This window comes from Monodon monoceros, unplaced genomic scaffold, assembly GCF_005190385.1.
Source record: "Monodon monoceros isolate NGI ecotype Baffin Bay Population unplaced genomic scaffold, NGI_Narwhal_1 Super_Scaffold_10, whole genome shotgun sequence".
In the NCBI taxonomy this organism is placed as follows: domain Eukaryota; kingdom Metazoa; phylum Chordata; class Mammalia; order Artiodactyla; family Monodontidae; genus Monodon; species Monodon monoceros.
The window spans coordinates 54390601-54411030 of record NW_021703766.1 but is presented as its reverse complement, the minus strand read 5'-3'; the positions used below and the strand labels follow the sequence as shown (position 1 = coordinate 54411030).

At 43.6% G+C, this 20430-nt stretch overlaps 2 protein-coding genes across 2 annotated transcripts in view; both read left to right on the top strand.

Annotated features, from left to right (window-relative positions):
* LOC114908066 (NACHT, LRR and PYD domains-containing protein 7-like) overlaps window positions 1–20430 on the top strand; it is a 582624-nt gene that overhangs the window by 389685 nt on the left and 172509 nt on the right.
* On the top strand, window positions 458–18556 carry VSTM1 (V-set and transmembrane domain containing 1). Its single transcript, XM_029245519.1, has 8 exons — window positions 458–535; window positions 6697–6732; window positions 11255–11293; window positions 16819–16911; window positions 17011–17038; window positions 17198–17235; window positions 17341–17372; window positions 18325–18556. Exons 1-8 carry the CDS (start codon window positions 502–504, stop codon window positions 18442–18444), a joined length of 420 nt encoding a protein of 139 aa, XP_029101352.1. The 5' UTR covers window positions 458–501; the 3' UTR covers window positions 18445–18556.

The window sequence follows — 20430 nt, the reverse complement described above, 5'->3', positions numbered from 1 at the left end:
TCTATTTGTTGTACAGCAGAAATTAACACATTTTAAACAACTACCAAGCCTGCTCTCTAGAGCCCTTGGGCCACAACTACTAAGCCAGCGTGCCACAACTCCTGAAGCCTGCGTGCCTAGAGCCCATGCTCCTCAACAAGAGAAGCCACCACAATAAGAAGCCCACGCACCACAATGAAGAGTAGCCCCTGCTCATCGCAACTAGAGGAAACCCACATGCAGCAACGAAGACCGAACGCAGGGTAGGACTTCAGATGAGACAGGAGAGATCTCAGGGTGGGTGGAGGAAGATGTCGTCATTGGTGGCTTCTGGTTTCCTGAGTCAGTTGTGAGAAGGAAGGTGCACAGCAGGTAGTGGAGAAGAAAAGTGTCAGAGCAAAACCTCTCGCCCCACCTCCTCTGGACCGAGAGAGCAGGAGGGAGTTGCAATTGCTCAGTGCAGTTTCTTCCTTTGAACTGTAAGACTGAACACGGCATCTTGGTCCGGGCAGAAGGGACGCTATGATCACAGAATTCCTGTCCCTGCTTCACCTTGGTGAGTCTCCAGGACGGGGACAGATGGGTTTGGATGGGTGAGAACATTCACGGTGGAGTGGGGGTTAACACGGGGGATGTGACAAGTACAGAAATTATGGCTTCTGTGTGTTGGGTACAATGTACCGGCTGTGGTACCCACATGCTCTCATTTTGGTGCTCACACAAAAGGGATGAGGGAGCAGAGGTGCAGAGACGTGTGGTAATACCCTTGGTTTAATTGGCTGAGATATGCACAGCTCCGATGCGACCTCCACGTGTGTATCATCTACATACCACCCTCTCGCCTTGAATGTTCCATTGGCATATAGGAGGGCAGGGTCTACAGGGTGTGAAAAGCTGTGAGTTTGGTTATGAACGAGGAATACAGAAAAGACCTACTGTTACCGAGTCCAAACTTGTACTGCTTGCTGCATGACGGACCAATAATTCAAGAGAGACAAGTTGTTGGGGCAAGGAATAGTGCCAGCAGACCAAGAAGATGGTGGACTAGTGTCCCAAAAAACCATCTTGCCGGGGGTCTGGATGCGAGTTTCTTTTATAGAACCAAGAGGGAGAGGTGAGGAGGTAAAGTAAAAAAAAGGCAACAAGTTGTTACAAATATTTCCTGTTCCCACCAGACTTCGGAGGGGGTACATTAACTTCTTCTTTCCTGCAGCCATTCACGGGTGGGCCTGGTCAGGATGTTTCCTGTGAGCTGAACAAAGGTATTTTAGCTTAAGGCTCAGGCATGGGAGCCAAGGTTCCTAGAAATAGGCCATTATGTCTACTTTCAGTTTATAGGCAACATCCCTTTAGTGATTAACTTGTAACAAAAGCAATAGAATACAAAGGTTAAAATAAAAGAAACAGATCCAGTATGGAGTCAGATTTGTTCTCCCCTATGACCCTAAGGCAGCGAACAGAGGATACGAAGAACATTTTCTGACCAGCCCTATCCTTAGCCTGATTTCAACCATCCTCAACTTGAACATAAGGTGATCGAACAGACCTCAGCTTCTAGGATGGAAGACCTGGAATAGAATCTTGGCTTGGTCTCACGGGAGCCCCAGAATTTGAAACAGGAGTTCCACCAGACTGAGTACCTAGCTCCTCCTTCGTGAGTGGGGTGGGGTGGGGGAAGGGATGGTGTGGAGGACATTAGGACTCATTATCTGCCCTAGTTACTTCTTCCTTCTTCTGGGTTCGGCCCTTCCCTTTGAGGTCATGCTTCTCCCACGCACACATTTGAGCTTGAGAGGCCGGTCACCATACCCCAAACCTCCAGCTGCAGGGCAGAATAAACGGGGTGGTCACCGACCTCGTCCTCCTCACATTTATTTCCTGGGGCTGCCGTAACGAATCACCGCAAATCGGGTGGCTTAAAACAAGAGACATCTATTCTCTCACCGTTCTGGAGGCCAGACGTCCAAAATCCAGGTGTCAGCAGGGTTGATTCCTTCTCGGGGGGGAGGGGGGTGCTCTGAGGGAGAGCCTATTCCATGCCTCTCTCCTCGATTCTGGTTGGGAGATGGCTGGCAACCCTTGGCATCCCTTGGTGTGTAGACGCATTACTGCAAAGCCTCACGCGGTCACATGGCCATCTTCCCTCCCTGTGTTCTGTCTCCTGTTGGGTTAGGCTCCCCGCCTACTCCAGCATGACCTCATGTGAACTGTCGACTGAAAAATGAATCGCACAACTTAGAAGTTGAGAGTTATGTTTTATTCGGTGGATATTCTTAGGACTTCAAGCCCAGGAGACAGCATCTCAAGTAACCCTGCAGGATATATAGGAGTTTTGCAACAAAGGGCAGGTACTTTGAATGTCAAAAGATTATTGTTAATGAAAGAAAACCAGATATCTCAAGTTAAGGCATTTAGCGCTTTTCTGTATATGGGAAGATGCAAGAGACTAGGCTTACTGAAACCATTCCTTTGACAGACACCTCGGCTATCTGGGGTCAGTATCCTGCGTTTTCTCATCCTGAGTTCCCTCAGGGCTCACCGTGGGGACTGGCTGCAGTCTGATGGCTGCTAGATGGCGGGTATTCTTTTTTTTTTTTTTTTTTTTTTGCGGTACGCGGGCCTCTCACTGTTGTGGCCTCTCCCGTTGCGGAGCACAGGCTCCGGACGCGCAGGCTCAGCGGCCATGGCTCACGGGCCCAGCCGCTCCGCGGCATGTGGGATCTTCCCGGACCGAGGCACGAACCCGTGTCCCCTGCATCGGCAGGCGGACTCTCAACCACTGTGCCACCAGGGAAGCCCGGCGGGTATCCTTTGTTTCCTTCCTGAGTTCCCTCAGGGCTCACCGTGGGGACTGGCTGCAGTCTGATGACTGCTAGATGGTGGGTATCCTTTGTTTCCTTCCTGAGTTCCCTCAGGGCTCACCAGCTCACTGGTGGCTCTAATCGCTGATGACTGTGACATCATTTGTTTACTGATATGGCAGGCAATATTTTATTTCTCAGACTTCAGTTAGGATTCTGCATCCAATTCCAGTGTGTGTGTGTTGGGGGCTTTGTCTCCCCCAGCACGGAGCAACTCTCTGACACCAGCTGGGTGTCCCACAATTCGACTCCATCGTGACACTATCTACCTGGAGATACTGTCCGATCCCACAGATTAAGGGCTCTGTCCTAAAAGACGGCCTCCCTCCCACTTCAGATGCTAGTCAGAAGCCCTGGTGGCCACCTGTGTTTCTGTCCAACTGGCTATAGATTGAAGGTTCCAAAAACCCCCTCCTTGGGTTCCATTAATTTGCTAGAACTCAAATTTGCTAGAACACAGAACTCAGAGAAACATTTGACTCACTAGATTACTGATTTACTGTAGAAGAATTGAACTCAGGAATGGCCAGATGGAAGAGATGCACAGGGCAAGGTATGAGGAAAGACCTTCTGAGCGTGCCACACTCAAAAAATCTCCACACGTCCAACAAAGAAGCTCTCTGAACCCTATCCTTTTGGGTTTTTATGACGGCTTCACTACATAGGCATGATTGATTAAATCCTTGGCAATTGATGACCTCCCCAGAGGTCAGGGGGTGGGGGAGGGTGAGACTGACAGTTCCAACCCTTCAATCACGTGGTTGTTTCTGTGGTAACCAGCACCCCCATCCTTAGGTTACAGAGAGACTTTCCAAAAGTTACATTAACATAGGAAAAGACACCTTTACATCTCTCAACACTTAGGGAATTCCAAGGGTTTTAGGAGCTCTGTGCCAGGACCAGGGACAAAGACCCAATACATGTTTCTTTTTCTTTCATTTTTTTTTGTTTTGTTTCTGTTTTTGGCTGTGTCGGGTCTTAGTTGCGGCAGGCGGGATATTCGTTGAGGCATGTGGGATCATTCGTTGAGGCGCGCGGGCTTCTCTCTAGTTGTGGCGTGCGGGTTTTCTCTCTCTAGTTGTGGCGCGCAGGCTCCAGGTTGCCGGAATGTTGCCCGCACCACGCGGGATCTTAGTTCTCCGAGCAGGGATCGAACCCGCGTCCCCTGCATTGGAAGGCAGATTCTTTATCACTGGACCACCAGGGAAGTCCCTATGTTTCTTGTTATAAGTCACAACATCATAGTAATTCTCCCCTTCTCTAGAGAGCTATGGTTTCTAGTGTCACCCACTCCTCCCTTTCTAGCATGGAAATTGTACAGCTCTCCATGTGGTGTATGTAAAGACCATACTAAATGTTAAATGTGTGATGCGTGGCTGAGTCAGGCAGAGAGGGTGGCTGTATGGTAGAAGACAGTTATCTGTAAAGGACCTGCTAAATAATGTAAGTATGTAAATGGCTGATGTATGTAAAGAGTCTACCAAATGATAAATACTCGCCGATTGGTAGTTATTTATTGTAATTATTTCCAGTGAAATATGCTTACTTATGTTGCCCACTGCTCCTGACCTCAGAATTCTACTAAACTCCAAGGAGCTATCCCTTTATTCTTTGCTTTTTCAAGCTACCCTACATGCCAGTGGGTCTCTTCCCCTTAGTAACAAGTGTCTTCATTGCAGCCAGTTCTCTAAGTCAACTGTGGTCCTTTATTAAGAAAGAAATAAGGACTTCCCTGGGGGCGCAGTGGTTAAGAATCCGTCTGCCAATGCAGGGGACACGGGTTTGATCCCTGGTCCGGGAATATCCCACATGCCATGGAGCAACTAAGCCCATGCGCCACAACTACTGAAGCCCGCGCACTCTAGAGCCCACGGGCCACAACTACTGAGCCCATGCACCTAGAGCCTGTGCTCCACAGTAAGAGAAGCCACCGCAATGAGAAGCCCATGCACCACAACAAAGAGTAGCCCCCGCTTGCCGCAACTAGAGAGAGCCAGCAACAAAGACCCAACACAGACAAAAATAAATTAAAGAAAAAAATAGGTTCTGAGGATCTAATGAACAGCATAGTGACTATAGTTAATAATATCGAAATTGGCTAAGAGAATGGATCATAAACATTCTCACACACACAGAAAAGGTAACTTTCTGAGGTGAGAGATATGTTAACTAGCTTGAACATGGTGATCATTTTACAATGTATACATACATCAAATCATCACGTTGTACACTTTGAATACATTACAGTTTTATTTGTCAAAAACAGAGAACCGCTCTCCCAAAGTTTACCTACTCCTTAGTAGGGTTTCTTGATGTAAAGTGAACCTAAGGCAATTGTGTGCTTATTAAAAAAAAAAAAGGTAGAATGGGAATCACCATTTGAGCAGAAGACTGGCTGATAACACAGCTGAGGTGACATGAGACTAAAAGCAGAATACGCGGAGAGCCTAAAAAGAGACCATGAGACCTGGGACCCCCTTGACCACCCAGAAGCTGATTTCCTACCTTTCAATGTAACCATTCTCACTGCTAATGCAGCCTCGGTCCACTGTCACTCCCCCACCTCCCTGCTTCCTGGTGAAGCTTGGGGGCTTGTGTTTTGAGTCCATCCCTGAGTGGAAACAAGGGCCAGATGTCCTGAGTCACTCTCATGTCTACAGAAATTCTAGCTTCACCCATTAACAGAGGCCCAAGACTGGCATCCATTTCCCCCACAATATGGGACTGGGGTCCCTTAATTCCATCCGTGGGTTGACGTCCCCATCCCAGAATGAAATATAAAGAACAGAGCACAGAAGAGGTAGGGGCTAAAGGATGTAAAGATCAAAGCTGCAAGTGAGGGGAGCATTTGGGACCAGAAAACATCTTCAATTCTTGGTGAAAAGAATGACCCCGTCATGGAGAGCAAATCCTCCCCATTTGAATGTGGGTGGAAACCCACATGGACACTCCACAGTAAACAACTGTTGCATTCTTTAAATGGAAAGCATAAAAATTGCAGTCACAGAAAATGCAGGTAAATGTTCAGTGATTTCCGGATGGAAGAAGAAGGACTAATTACGAAAGGAATGCAATATATCAGAAAAAGTTCCTGGCATTTTGTACATAAACATAACATTATTTTATTTTTTGAGATGGTGCCTGGGAAATAACTTTTATGTACTTATTTATTTTTAATTGAAGTATAATTGACTTAACAAATGTTGTATTCGTTTCAGGTGTACAACATAGTGACTCGGTATTTTTATACGTTACACAATGATCACCGCTGTAAACATAACTTCCGAATGACAAACAACGGGACAAAAGTAAAAGGTGGAAAAATAAACCCAGGGAAGTACCTGCAAGGAATAAGGCAGATCTTTAACAGATGAGTCACACAGTCTCTGCCTGATTTTTACTCAAACACAAGCATAGAGAGATTATCATACTCAGTGAAGTAAGTCAGAGAAAGACGAATATCATATGATATTACTTATATGTGAAATCTAAAAAAAGATATGGAAGAAATTACTTACAAAACATAAATAGAACCACGAACATAGAAAAAAAAAAAACTTATGGTTACCAAAGGGGAAAGGGCGGGGAGGGATAAATTAGGAGTTTGGGATTAACATACACACACTACTGCATATGAAATAGATAACCAACAAGGACCTATTATATAGCACAGAGAACTATACTCAATATTTTGTAATGACCTACAAGGGAAAAGAATCTGAAAAAGAATATTATATAACCGAATCACTTTGCTGTACACCTGAAACTAACACAACATTGTAAATCAAAACTCTACTTCAATTTAAAAAAAAAAGACAAACATATAATTCATCTCTCATGAGAGTTTCTCTTCCAGGGCTTTGTCTGGGCAATGAAGACGAGAAAGATTATGGTAAGTTGTCTCCCACTTAGACTCTTCCTGTGCCCCAAGTTTCATGACCTTTTCCCTTTCATCCTCTGAATTCTAGGAGGGTTTTGGTGGTCACCAAGATGAAGAGTCAAACTAACTCCAAATTCTTTCCAGAGAAATTTTCCAAATCCCTCCTCCATGCCTTGCCCAGCTCAGAGGTTGAACACAGCAGCAATGTGACCCTCAAGTGCCAGTCTGACGTCCAGAATGTGACATTCGTGCTGGGGAAGTTGCAGGACTCTGGGTACAAGCATGAATGCAACTCAACAGGACAGGATACTAAATTCCTCCTCACTGACCTGAAGCCTAAAGATGCTGGACAGTACTTTTGTACCTACAAGACAGTGGCTGTAGAGAAATGGGAACTCAGTGTGAGAATAAGGCTCTTATCAGGGATTCTGAGTGGGTCTCAAGGATGTGAACGTGGGCGAGTGTTTTAGAATAGAGTTTGTTAAAAAAACAAAATTCAACTGAGTACATTTTAAAGATCTAATTGGCTTTCTCAAATAATTCATGAAGGAGGAAGCATCCCTTCTAGCAAGTAGAGAGGAGTTCCACAGGGCTACAGAAAAGGAGAGGTTTTTTAAAACCAGACAAGTCATAAATAAAAAAGATCATTTCATTTTTAGGTTAACCTACCTATGGAGTACAGAAGGGATCTATGTGGCAGATTACCTCATGGTCCTCTGGGGGATGGAGGAGGCCCCTGTGATGACCTCATCGGTGTGACCAGAAAATTCCCGACTGACCACCTAAGACAACATTTTGGGGGGCGGGGTGGGAGGGATGCGGGTTTGAAGCTTCAGTTAGGTTAGGTAGTAAGCCGCATCATGGTCTACATAAATGATTCCATTTTGGGCCTGTGGTTTGCTTTTTTTTTTTTTTTTTTTGCGGTACGCGGGCCTCTCACTGTTGCGGAGCACAGGCTCCGGACGCACGGGCTCAGCGGCCATGGCTCACGCGCCAGCGGCATGCGGGATCTTCCCGGACTGGGGCACGAACCCGCGTCCCCTGCATTGGCAGGCGGACTCTCAACCACTGCGCCACCAGGGAAGCCCTGTGGTTTGCTTTTTAACAAGGTAGTAATAGAAAATTTGAGGTACAGTAAGGCCAAAGATAAGGATACGATGGTCATTGAAAAGATAGTTTGTTAACAGTTCCTAAGAAAAGGGGACATGTCATGCCACGCCGTGCAGGACCACATGGGGAAGCACCCAGTCAGGACATAGAGACAAGGGGAGGAGTGTTGGCAAGAGCCTTTACTGTAGTTTCTGTGGGAAATAACAGTCTGAGGATTGGATCTGGGGTATAGAGGCTGTCCCTGGTTGTCTGGGACCTGGGCCTGGGGTGATTAGGGCAGAGAAAGTGTCCCTGAGTATAGGAGAACAATAAGGGAGGTGGCTGGAAGTGTGGGCTCTGGATAGATTGGTTTGCATTTGAGAGGTGTGCTTGAGGGAAAGTTTTTTCCTATCCCTAGAAATTGGATAACCATGGGAGGAGAATCCCTCTAGGGTCAGCAAGGTCCCAAGATGTCAAAGCATCAAATGTAGAAAATAAAAGACATGGTTAATACAGAGAGATGGGTGAGAATGCCCCCAGGTGCAGTGGAAAATGGGAAACCCTGGTCCTTCCCTTCACCCCCATTGCCTTGTCTTCTTCAGGATTAGTCCTAAAACCTTCCCTCTCAGTCAACATAGGCCCTGAGATGACTCCAGGTCACAGTATGACACTCTTATGTCTGATTCCTCACAACAGAATGGAATGTAGTATTCTTTACTCTGCTGAAACTGGGGATCTCAGAATGATTACAAGTTGAGAAAGTAGGAAAAGACCAAACTGAGCATCATGGCAGCATAAGGCATCCCTTGTTTTTGTATCTCCACTTCAACAACTAAAATTTAGCATCCATCCATGAACAAAAGTGCCTCTTATGGGAGTTGTGGGATCCAGCACCATATACCAGGAGGAATCTCACCCACGTATGCATTGGGTAATAGGCAGACACACCTCAGTACCAGCTGTGGAACCTGCAGGAGAATGTGACCTGGTTCCAGCCCCTCTTGATCATGGTCTGGGAGAACATGGACATGGGTAGTTACCTATGGACGACAGAACCTTTGTGAAGTTTACAAACCAAGACTGAATAATGAAGAAACAGAAAACTGGAAGAGACCAATAATGGATAAACAGATTGAATCAGTAATCAAAAACCTCCCAATGAAGAAAAGCCCAGGACCAGATAGTTTCACTGGTGAATTCTACCAAACATTTAAAGAGGAAATAACACCAATCATTCCCAAACTCTTCCAAAAAATTGCAGAGGAAGGAACACTCCCATGCTCATTTTACAAGGCCTGCATTACCTTGATATCGAAACCAGATAAGGACACTAAAAGAAGAGAAAACTACAGACCAATATCCCTGATGAATATAGATGCAAAAATGTTAGCAAACCAATTTTAAACGTGCATTAAGGGCTTCCCTGGTGGCGCAGTGGTTGAGAATCTGCCTGCTAATGCAGGGGACTCGGGTTCGAGCCCTGGTCTGGGAGGATCCCACATGCCGCGGAGCAACTAGGCCCGTGAGCCACAAGTACTGAGCCTGTGCATCTGGAGCCTGTGGTCCGCAACAAGAGAGGCCGTGATAGTGAGCGGCCCGCGCACCGCGATGAAGAGTGGCCCCCGCTTGCCACAACTAGAGAAACGAAGACCCAACACAGCAAAAAATAAATAAATTTTTTTAAAAAGTGCATTAAAACCTCATACACCATGATTAAGCAAGATTTATCCCTTGAATGCAAGGATGGTTTAACATAGACAAATCAATAAATGTGATATATACATTAATAGAAAGAAGGATAAAAATCATACGATTATCTCAATAGATGCAGGAAAAACCTTTGACAAAGTACAACATCAAGATAAAAACTCTTAATAAACTGAGTGTAGAAGGAACAAACTTCAACACAATAAAGGCCAATACAACAGGCCCACAACCAAGGTCATACTCAATGATGAAAGGTTGAAAGCTTTTCCTCTAATATCAGGAACAAGGATACCCACTCTCACCACTTCAATTCAACATAATACTGGAAGTCCTAGCTAGAGCAATCAGACAAGACGAAAAAAAAAAAAAAAACAACACCCGAATTGGAACGGAAGAAGAAAATTTGTCTTCATCTGCAGATGTATGATCTTATATATAGAAAACCCTAAAGACTCAACCCCAAAACTATTAAACTAATCAACAAATTCAGTAAAGTTGCAGGATATAAAATCAACACACAAAAATAAATTCTGTTTCTATATACTAACAACACAATATCTTGAAAAGAATAAAGGAAAAATCTTATTCATGATAGCATCAAAACCAATAAAATATCAATACTTAGGAATAAATATAACCAAGGAGGTGAAAGATCTGTACACTGAAAACCACAGGACTCTGATGAAAGAAATTGAAGAAGACAATGGAAATGGAAAGCTATCCCATGTTCACAGATCAGAAGAATTAATATTGTTAAAATGTCCATATTACCCAAAACCTTACATAGATTTGATGCAAATCTCTATCAAAATTCCAATGGCATTTTTCACAGAAATAGAACAAACGATCCTAAAATTTGTAGGGAACCACAAAAGACTCCAAATAGCCAAAACAATCCCGAGAAAGAAGAACAAAGCCATAGGCATCACACTTCTTGATTTCAAACTATACTGCAAAGCTATAGTAATCAAAACAGTATGATACTGGAATAAAAATAGACGCACAGATCAATGGAACAGAACTGGGAACCCAGAAATAAACCCTTGTATATACGATCAACTAAATTTGACAGGGAAGCCAAGAATGCTCAATGGGGAAAAGATAGTCTCTTCAATAAATTGTGTTGGAAAAACTAGACAACCACTTGCACAAGAATGAAATGGGACCTCTACCTTCAACCACTTACAAAAATTTAACTTGAAATGGATAAAAGACTTAAACATAAGACTACAAACAATAAAACTCCTAGAAGAACACAAAGGGAAGAAGATCCTTGACACTGTTCTTGGCAACAATTTTTTTGGATATGACACCAAACGTACAAGAAACAAAAGCAAAAATAAATAAGTGGGACTACATCAAACTAAAAAAGCTTCTGCACAGCAAAAGAAACAATCAATGAAATGAAAAGGCAACCTACCAAATGGGAGAAAATACTTGAAAACTGTTGGTGCTCTTTCCTGGGATAGGATTGGAAGGTGGGGTTAGGATTGGAAGTAGTGTCATTCATAAATATTTTTGTTCTTAAAGTAATAGCAAACTTCAGCAGTATTAAGAAGAGTAGTCTAGTGCTCTGGCCCTGGTTTGGGAACCTAGTGAGCACCTGGAGAATGGAAAAGACATTCTCTTCCCTGCTCCCCAAAGAGGGCATGGAGTCCATAGACAGAACTTGAGGATTTATGTCCCCAAGGTTCCCATATAAACATCGTGATTCCTTTTCTTGCATCCTGTTTTCTAGATGAAGATGAAGAAAGTGGACCTGACCCTGCAAAAACAGGTAATATAATTAGAGAGGACCTGTTTTTCCCAGTTGTATCCACCTCATGAGGCAGAGGATTCCCTTCTGATTAAAAGGCACAAGGAGAATCTTAATGCCCCCTCTCTCCATGCTGGGAAGATGCTCTCTAAGGCACTCCCAGGTTCTGAAAACACTGGTGAAAAAGACAGCACAAGGTATATCATCTGCCATTTTACATAATGAAAAACTACGGTGGAGCTTCGTGAAGAATGAGGGTGAGTTTGGGGAATGGGACTGGAACCTGTGGAGTCCAGGTACTTTGGGCATATACATGATCAAAGACTTGTTAAAACTTTAAAGTTCTCAAAACATGGTGAATATTAAATTCTTTTTCTGATATTGCTTTTCCGTGAAGAATTGACTAGGCTTCTACCCTCAGAGATTCGTAAAAACTAGGGCTTTCTTCAGGCTTAGACTGAAATGGGCTTATCCATAAAAGGATTTCTTCTTGCCATGCCCTGCGGCTTGTGGGATCTTAGTTCCCTGACCAGGGATCAAACCTGGGCCCCTGGCAGTGGGAGCAAGGAGTCCTAACCATGGGGACCACAGGGGAATTTACATAGATGCTTAATGGTTTTTTCTTTCAGCAACTCACAACCTTCCTGTAATCTACTCCAATGAGCCAAAATTGTTCAAGGTTGTCATTAGTATAATAGAATTTTTTTTAAAAGATATCCTCGGGACTTCCCTCGTGGTTCAGTGGTTAGGATTCTGTGCTTCTACTGCAGGGAGCATGGGTTGGATCCCTGGTAGGGGAAACTAAGATCCCACATGCCACCCCACCCCACACATCCCCGGCATGGCCAAGAAAAAAGAAAAAAAAAAAGATATCCTCCACTGTATTTCCTCTTTGAAAATGTTTTTATTCAGTATCAGCAGGCTTGGGAAAATGACTGCTACACGATCCAAAATGACTGCTACTCTATCCGGTAGAGTCAAAGAACTTGGAAGTATCAGAAGTGAGAGGGAAAGTCAAAGCTTTCATATTTTTAGCTCTTCTATAATTTATTTTCTTTCTTTTTTTATTGATATATCACTCCCATTCCATAAATTCACCCTTTTAAAGTGGACAAGGCAGTGGCATTTGGTATATTCACAAGGTTGTGTGGTCATCACCACTATAATTCCCCAAACGAAGTCCCATTAAGCAGTCACTCTTCATCCCCCCTCTCCTGACAGGCCCTGCCAACCATTAATCTGCTTTCTGACTCTATGGTTTTGCCTTTTCTGGACATTTCATGTAAATGCATTCACAAAATATGTGGTCTTTTGAGACTGGCTTCTTTCACTTAGCATAATGTCTTCAAGGTTCATCTATGTTGTAGCATGTATCAGTACCTCATTCCTTTTCATGGCTGAATAATATTCCATCATATGGATAGACCACATTTTGTTTATCCACTCATCAGTGGATGGACATTTGAGTTGTTTGTACCTTTTGGCTATTGCAAGTAATGCTGTTGTGAATTTAGGTGTACCTGAGTCCCTGCTTTCAATTATGTATCTACCTAGGAATAGAACTGCTGGGACACGTGGTAACACTATGTTTAACTTTTTGAGCAACAGTCAAATTGTTTTCCAATGTGACTGTACCATTTTACCTGCCCACTAGTAATTTATGTGGGTTTCAATATCTCCACATCCTTTCCAACACTTGTTTTTTTTTTTCTTTTAATTTTATTATAGCCAACCTAGTGGGTATGTATATCATTTCTTAAAATGTACTTTCAGGGCTTCCCTGGTGGTGCAGTGGTTGAGAGTCCGCCTGCCGATGCAAGGACACAGGTTCGTGTCCCAGTCCAGGAAGATCCCACATGCCGTGGAGCGCCTGGGCCCGTGAGCCATGGCCGCTGAGCCTGCGCGTCCGGAGCCTGTGCTCCGCAACGGGAGAGGCCACAACAGTGAGAGGCCCGCGTACCGCAAAAAAAAAAAAAAAAATTACTTTCAGAGTTCACTTTTTTTTTTTAGTTTACTTATTTTTGGCTGCATTGGGTCTTTGCTGCTGCACGCAGGCTTTCTCTAGTTGAGGCAAGCAGGGGCTACTCTTCACTGTGGTGCGTGGGCTTCTCTTGTTGTGGAGCACAGGTTCTAGGCGTGGGGGCTCAGTAGTTGTGGCACACGGGCTTAGTTGCTCCACGACATGGGGGATCTTCCCGGACCAGGGCTCGAACCCATGTCCCCTGAATTAGCAGGTGGATTCTTAACCACTATGCCACAAGGGAATTCCCAGAGTTCACATTTACACCACCACAATTCTAAACAGAGTAAAATATCTGTAAGCACAGATATGCTGTCCCCAGCCTGTATACACATGCCTCCAAAGGGACCCTCTATTCCAGTTCTGTGCAGAGACCAATGATCAATGTCATCACCTAACTTTGCCACAAATCCAGGCTTTCTTTCTGGTGCCTGTGACTTCATTTATGCCCTGTGTCAAGCTGTATCCCTTTGCTCTGTCAGATGCCTTAGATCAATAGCATAGACCTTCTGCAAATTTATTTTTGTAATTTGTAAATAGTGATGCAAAGTCTAACCAGGATATGTGGACATCTCAGGGTAAACCCAGTTTAGTGGGCGGTGGACAGTTTTGCAATCATTTACTTCTCATTTCTAGGGAACTGCTATGTGAGAGAAACTGTAGGGTAGTCAAGGGGAGGATTGAAAGCATAAGGCAAGGCAGATGTTTCTATGCCTCTATCCAGGAACAGCTGTTCCTGTCCCATTTTTACATGTCCATGGGGATGCACTGCTCCCACAAATGGCAGCCGTTGGTAAAGGGGTGCTCTGGGCCACATAAATCCCAAGGCATCCTTCCAGGCAACCCCCCAACGAAGACATCAAAGTGCTCATGCTGGAAAGGGGAAAAAGCCATGATCTAGCACGCATCAAAATGGCAAAGGAATCTGGGGGAACACGGGTGGAGGAGCGTTGACAGCATCTGTTACAGACGGAGATGGGTGTGGGTAGAATATTGGGTGAGAAAATAATCATGATCACTGCAATCTCATTATCTTACACATTGAGTCAGATTCTAGACTGAGTGCTTTAGAGCCAGTATTTTTCATCATCACCTCTCTCTTCAAGTGAGGTATTCGTTTTTTTTTTGGAGGGTGGGGGCATGCCAGAAGGCATGTGGGATCTTCCCCAACCAGGGGTCAAACCCGAGCCCCCTGCAGTGGGAGCGCAGAGCCTTAACCACTGGACCTCCAGGGAAGTCCCAAGTGAGGTATTCTTACCTCCTTTTCCCCCACCTCCTTTCCCACCGTTTCCTGGAGGTATAATTGACCAATAAAGCGGTAAGATATTGAAAGTGTACAACACACTGATGATTTGATACATGTGTACATTGTAGAAAGATTCTCCCCATAGAGTTAATTCACACGTCCCTCAACTCATCTCATAGATTTACTTTTTTTTGGTTGAGAATGCTTAAGATCTACTCTCTTAGTAAATTTCCATTATATGATACAGTGCCATCAACTAGGGTTCATGCGGTCCATTAGATCCTCAGACCTTATTCATCTGAAACTGACAGCTTGTACACTTTGACCAACCTCTCCCCATTTCCCCCGCCCCCAAGCCCCTAGCAACCACCATTCTACTCTCTGTTTCTATGAGCTTATTTTTGAGAGTCCACATATAAGTAATACCATGCAGTATCTGTCTTTGGCTTATCTCACTTGCATAATACCCTCAAGGTTCATCCATATTATTGCACACGGCAGGATGTCCTTCTTTCTCTTGGCTGAATAACATTCCGTTGTATATATACACCACACGGAAAATTCTTCTTCTCTTTCTTTTTTGTTTAGAATGCCCTAAGATTTATTCGCCATCCTTTTTTGGGGGGTATTTTTTAATTGAAATAGAGTTCACATACAATATGAATTTCAGGTGTACAACACAGTGACTCGATATTTTTTATACATTACAAAATGGTCACCACAATAAGTCTCGTAACCATCTGTCACCGTACAAAGTGACTAGAATACTGTTGATTATATTCCCTATGTGTATATCACATTCCCCATGACGTATTTATTTTGCGACTGGGATTTTGTACCTCTTAATCCCCTTCACCTATTTCATCCTTCCCCCCAGCCCCTCTCCTCTGGCAACCACCAGTTTGCTCTCTGTATCTATGAGTCTGTTTTCGGTTTGTTTGTTCATTTGTCTTGTTTTTCAGATTCCACATATAAGTAAAATCATATGGTATTTGTTTTTCTCTGTCTGACTTATTTCACTAAGCATAATACCCTCTAGGTCCATCCACATTGTTGCAAATGGCAATTTTTCATCCTTTTTTACGGTGAGTAGTATTCCCTTCTTTATCTATTCATCTATCGATGGACACAGGTTGTTTCAATATCTTTAGAAAACGATTCTTGGACTTTGATTCGTCTGTTGTTAGACTTGTCATCACTTCTATAGCAACACAGTTAGTTTGGGAAGATGTGTTTCTCACCAGATTTTGAATTCTCTGGAACAGGTTCAGAATATCGCTTGTCTTGAATGTCCACACCCAGTGGTCAGCACAGAACAACCCTGACCTTGTGGCAGACTGGCCTAAAAGGGTTAGACATACCAGAGTCCAAAGCCCATCCTGTCCGTGTGACTTTGGGGAACTCGATTTACTTTCTGGTACTTGATTTACGTATGAACGAAATGGGGACTGTAAACCTATCTTGCGTGCTTATCGTCAAGATGATAAAAAACAGGGAATCCCCTGGCAGTCCAGTGGTTAGGACTCTGGGCCTTTCACTGCCGAGGGCCCAGGTTCAAACGCTGGTTGGGGAACCAAGATCCTGCAAGCCGAGTGGCAAAAAAAAAAAAAAAAGATGAGAAAGAATGCACGTGAATGCTAAGTGGCTCACAGTAAATAAATATTATTCCTGGGGATGAAACATTTACTGGGTATTTCCCATCTGCAAGGCACTGGGCTAGCCCTCTCTGTATGTACTGACCACTCAATCTCCCTACCACCCAGTAAAGTAGCCACAATTGCTATCCTCACTTTGTATAAATTTATTTATTTATTTATTTTTGGCTGCCCCCACAAGGGGCTACTCTTTGTTGCGGTGCACGGGCTTCTCATTGCGGTGGCATGTCTAGTTGTGGAGCACCAGGTCTAGGCGTGCGGGCTCAGTAGTTGTGGCTCGCGGGCTCTAGAGCGCAGGCTCAGTATTTGTGGCGCACAGGCTTAGTTGCTCCGCAGCATGTGGGATCTTCCCAGACCAGGGCTCGAACCTGTGTCCCCTGCATTGGCAGGCAGATTCCTAACCACTGCACCACCAGGGAAGTCCCGCTATCCTCACTTTGAAAGGGAAAACAAAAGCTCAGGGAGATGAAGAATTTCCCTAAAGCATAATTGGACATTCCAGCTCTGAAGTGGCCGCTCCAAGTTTTGAAGCCAGGCTGTCTGGCTCCTTGAAACCGTTCAGCTAAAGCTGATCAGTGTGTTTCAGGAGCCAGTCTTACTCTCTATCCCACCCTTCTCCCACCAGACACCAAAGTCATCTTTGTCGCCACCTTCTGCTGCCTCTCTCTCCTTCTCCTCTTCATCGCCGTCTTCCTCATCTACAGATGCACTCGGCACGGTAAGTGCAGAGAAGCACACGTTTAAAACTCTGAGGAAGGGAGTAAAGTGAAGGATTCTCTCAGGAGATAAATTCCTCCTTGTATTTTTTTTTTAATAGATTCATCACATGAAGAATCCGCCAAGAGGTAGATATACTTGACAGATCTCATGCCCTAACTCCCACTCCATTCTTCAGAGACTCCACTGGTACATCGGTGACTCGTATGCCCAGCCCCGCTACTTGCAGCCCTATCTTCTCCCCCAAATCTTCAGATCCCATACTTTAATATGTTTCTCTCTCTCAGAACCAGCCATTCCAAATTTCCCAAGCAGGGAGCTGCAGGTAAGTGATCAGGGAAGAAACCATAAGGAATCTTGGGTTAGAAAGACGAAGATCTGACTCTTGCAATCTGAGAACTGATTTTTTTTTTCTTTTACTCACATGCAGGTGTATCCAAACTGGAAAGACTATCTGAATCGGTGAGTTCTCCCCTTTGGAATAACCCAAGAGCTCACTTCCACCACAGGCGGGTCTGTCTAGCTCATACGCTGGTTATATAGATAAGGCCAATTAATATTGAGTTTAAAAACATGTACTTTAATGGAACTCGTAAAAAGAGATTAGAATGGTGGTTACGAGGGACTGGGGGGGGATATGACATTTAAGGGAACGAACTTGCAACTTGTTCAGGAATAAGTCGTGGGAATCTAATGCACAGCACGGGGATTATAGTCAACAACACTGTATCATACACTTCAGAGTTGCTAGGAGGCTAAATCATAATTGTTCTCACCACAAAAAGAAATGATAATTATGTGACAGGATGGAGGTGTTAGCAATGTGATAGCCATAGTGCAATATATCAATGTATCACATCGACATGTGTACACCTTAAACTTGCACAATGTTATGTCAATTATATCTCAAACGAACAAAAAACCCCACATGCTTTGAATTCCAGAGTAGCTGGATTCCAGCTCCCAATGTCTACTATTTATCACCAGTGTGGTCTGAGACAAATCACAAAACCCCCATGATTTGGACCCTTCCTTTCCTTCCATATCTAAGGGGAATCAAAATCCCCATCTAAAAGGCTTGTGAGAGTCTAGTGAGGTCATAAACATAAAGGGTTTATTGGAGTTTCTGGCAAATTTTAAGGGTCAGATGGATGGCAGGAAAGCATCATTTAACAAATATTAACCAATTTACATCCATCCATTTTTTCTACTTAAAATACTGCTTATTTGTGATTTAACATTAATGAGCATTATAACACCTAAGAGCAGTTGCACATCTGAAATGCATCTGGTGAGACTGAGGACCTCAATTTTTAATTTAATTTAAATTCGTTTGAATTTAAGTCACCGTGCGTGGCTCGTGGCTACTGTATTTGGCATCTCAGCTCTACATGCACGTCTCTTTTCCTCAAAGCCTGAAGAATCCCAGGGAGTGACCTATGTAAAGCTAAACACCAACGCACTGTCTGAGGCAGCTTCTGTCCCCACCAAGGAGCCCGCAGGGTCGTGTGACTATGCAACACTGAAGGTATAGAACTGAAGGAAGAGCTTCTTCCCTGGGAAGGAGAGTATGGATTAAGACGACGGAACTTATGAAAGCCCAGGTGGCTCTGTGTCTTTGGTTCATTATCCATAATAATAAAATATTTTCCCTTCTCACTTCCCCTCCTCTCAACAATTACTGGGTGGGTTTTCACAAAACTGGAGCGTAACCTTTGTATGGTTCGACTTAAAACATGGGCTAAGAATACGTATTGTATCTATGGGCTGGTGGTACTCATAATACTCACTTAGGGAGTTCAGGACGGTACCATGTAAAGAGAAAGTGGTTCCTCAGAGAAGACTACGTGATTGCTCTCTGGTGAGTCATCCCACAGACACAGAGATTTCAAAAAGGAGCACAAAACTACAAGCCATGAAGGGAGACACTCAGGTGTGAATTAACAAATTCCTAAGTAGCATGCACCAAGGTAAGCAGCTAAAAGGCTAAAAGTATTTGGGACATGATTCTTTCAGGCCGTGCTGGGCAGCCCTCAAGTCAAGACCAGCTTCCTCTTTGACATGAATGAAAGGGTTTTCTTACTGCCATCGTATTCCTGCTTATATTCTTTCTTTCTTATTATTAAAATCAAAGGCTAAAATAAAGTTAGGCTTACAGAATCTATGTGGATTTTGTCACTTGGTGCCCATAACTTAACTCACGTTAATACAGCATTGTAAGGATTTTTCTGAGTGTGGACTTTTGTGTATGTGACAGTGGTACTGACCACTTATATATGGATACAAGTACAAATATATGAGCTTTGCTTCCAAAGTTATGTCACTCAATCAGGTTTCAAAGCCATTTTAAAATATATGAATAAAGTGTAAATATTTGGAACGTACACATAGATATTCTTAACTCAGTAGCGTATGCTGGATAACTTTTTTTTTTTTTTTTTTGGCCGTGCCGTGCAGCTTGTAGGATCTCAGTTCCCCGACCTGGGATTGAACCCAGACCCTCGGCAGTGAGAGCAGGGAGTCCTAATCACTGGACCACCAGGGAATTCCCTGGATAACCTTATTAAAGTTTTTAATTATGAAACAATTCTATCATAAAGAAAAACACCCAATAATATAAGTGGAAATATGCACACTGACCTTATTTTCAAAACATTAACACTTTGCTGTGTTTTCATTCTAGCACTCCCAATCCATTTTCCTTCCTCTCTTCCTAAGAGGTCGACATTACCCAAAGGAGTATATATTATACCGATGCATTTTTTTCATACTTTTACTCCTCAAGCATCTATCAATAGTCAATATATGGTAAGATTTTGTGTGTTATTACAACATTATACATATATATGGAATCATTATTACAGTTCTGTCACCTTTTTTATTGCCTTCGACATTACGCTTTTGAAATTCATCTAGGTGACTTTTGTGTCTCTATCTTATTGCCTGCCGTACAGAATTCAGTTGTTAACCATACCATGGAATATTATTCAGGCACAAAAAAGAATGAAGCACTTTTACATGCCACAATCTGGATGAACCCTGGGAACATTATGCTAAGTGAAAGGAGCCTGGCACAAAAAGCTTCAGATTGTAGGATTCCATGTATATGAAATATCCAGAAAGGACAAATCCTTAGCAGTGGAAAGCAGATTACTGGTTGCCAGGGGCTAGGGGAGGGGAGGAATTTGGAGTGAGTGCAAACAGGCATGGGGTATCTTTTTGGGGTGATGACAATGATGTAGAATTAGACAGTGGTGATGGTCGCACAACCTTGTGAATAAACTAAAGACCATTGAAAATAAACTAAAGACCATTGCATCGTACGCTTCAGAAGCATAGATTCTATGGTATGTGAATTATATCTCAATAAAAGAAAATTTTTAAAAGGACTTGGCTGTATGCACAAACCATGGTTTCTCTTTGTTCTTTCCCGGACTGCTAGATGTTTGGGTTGTTTCCAATGCTATGCTGTCAGCAAAATGCTGCAATAAACATCCTTGGAGCTACCTTCTCGCTCACA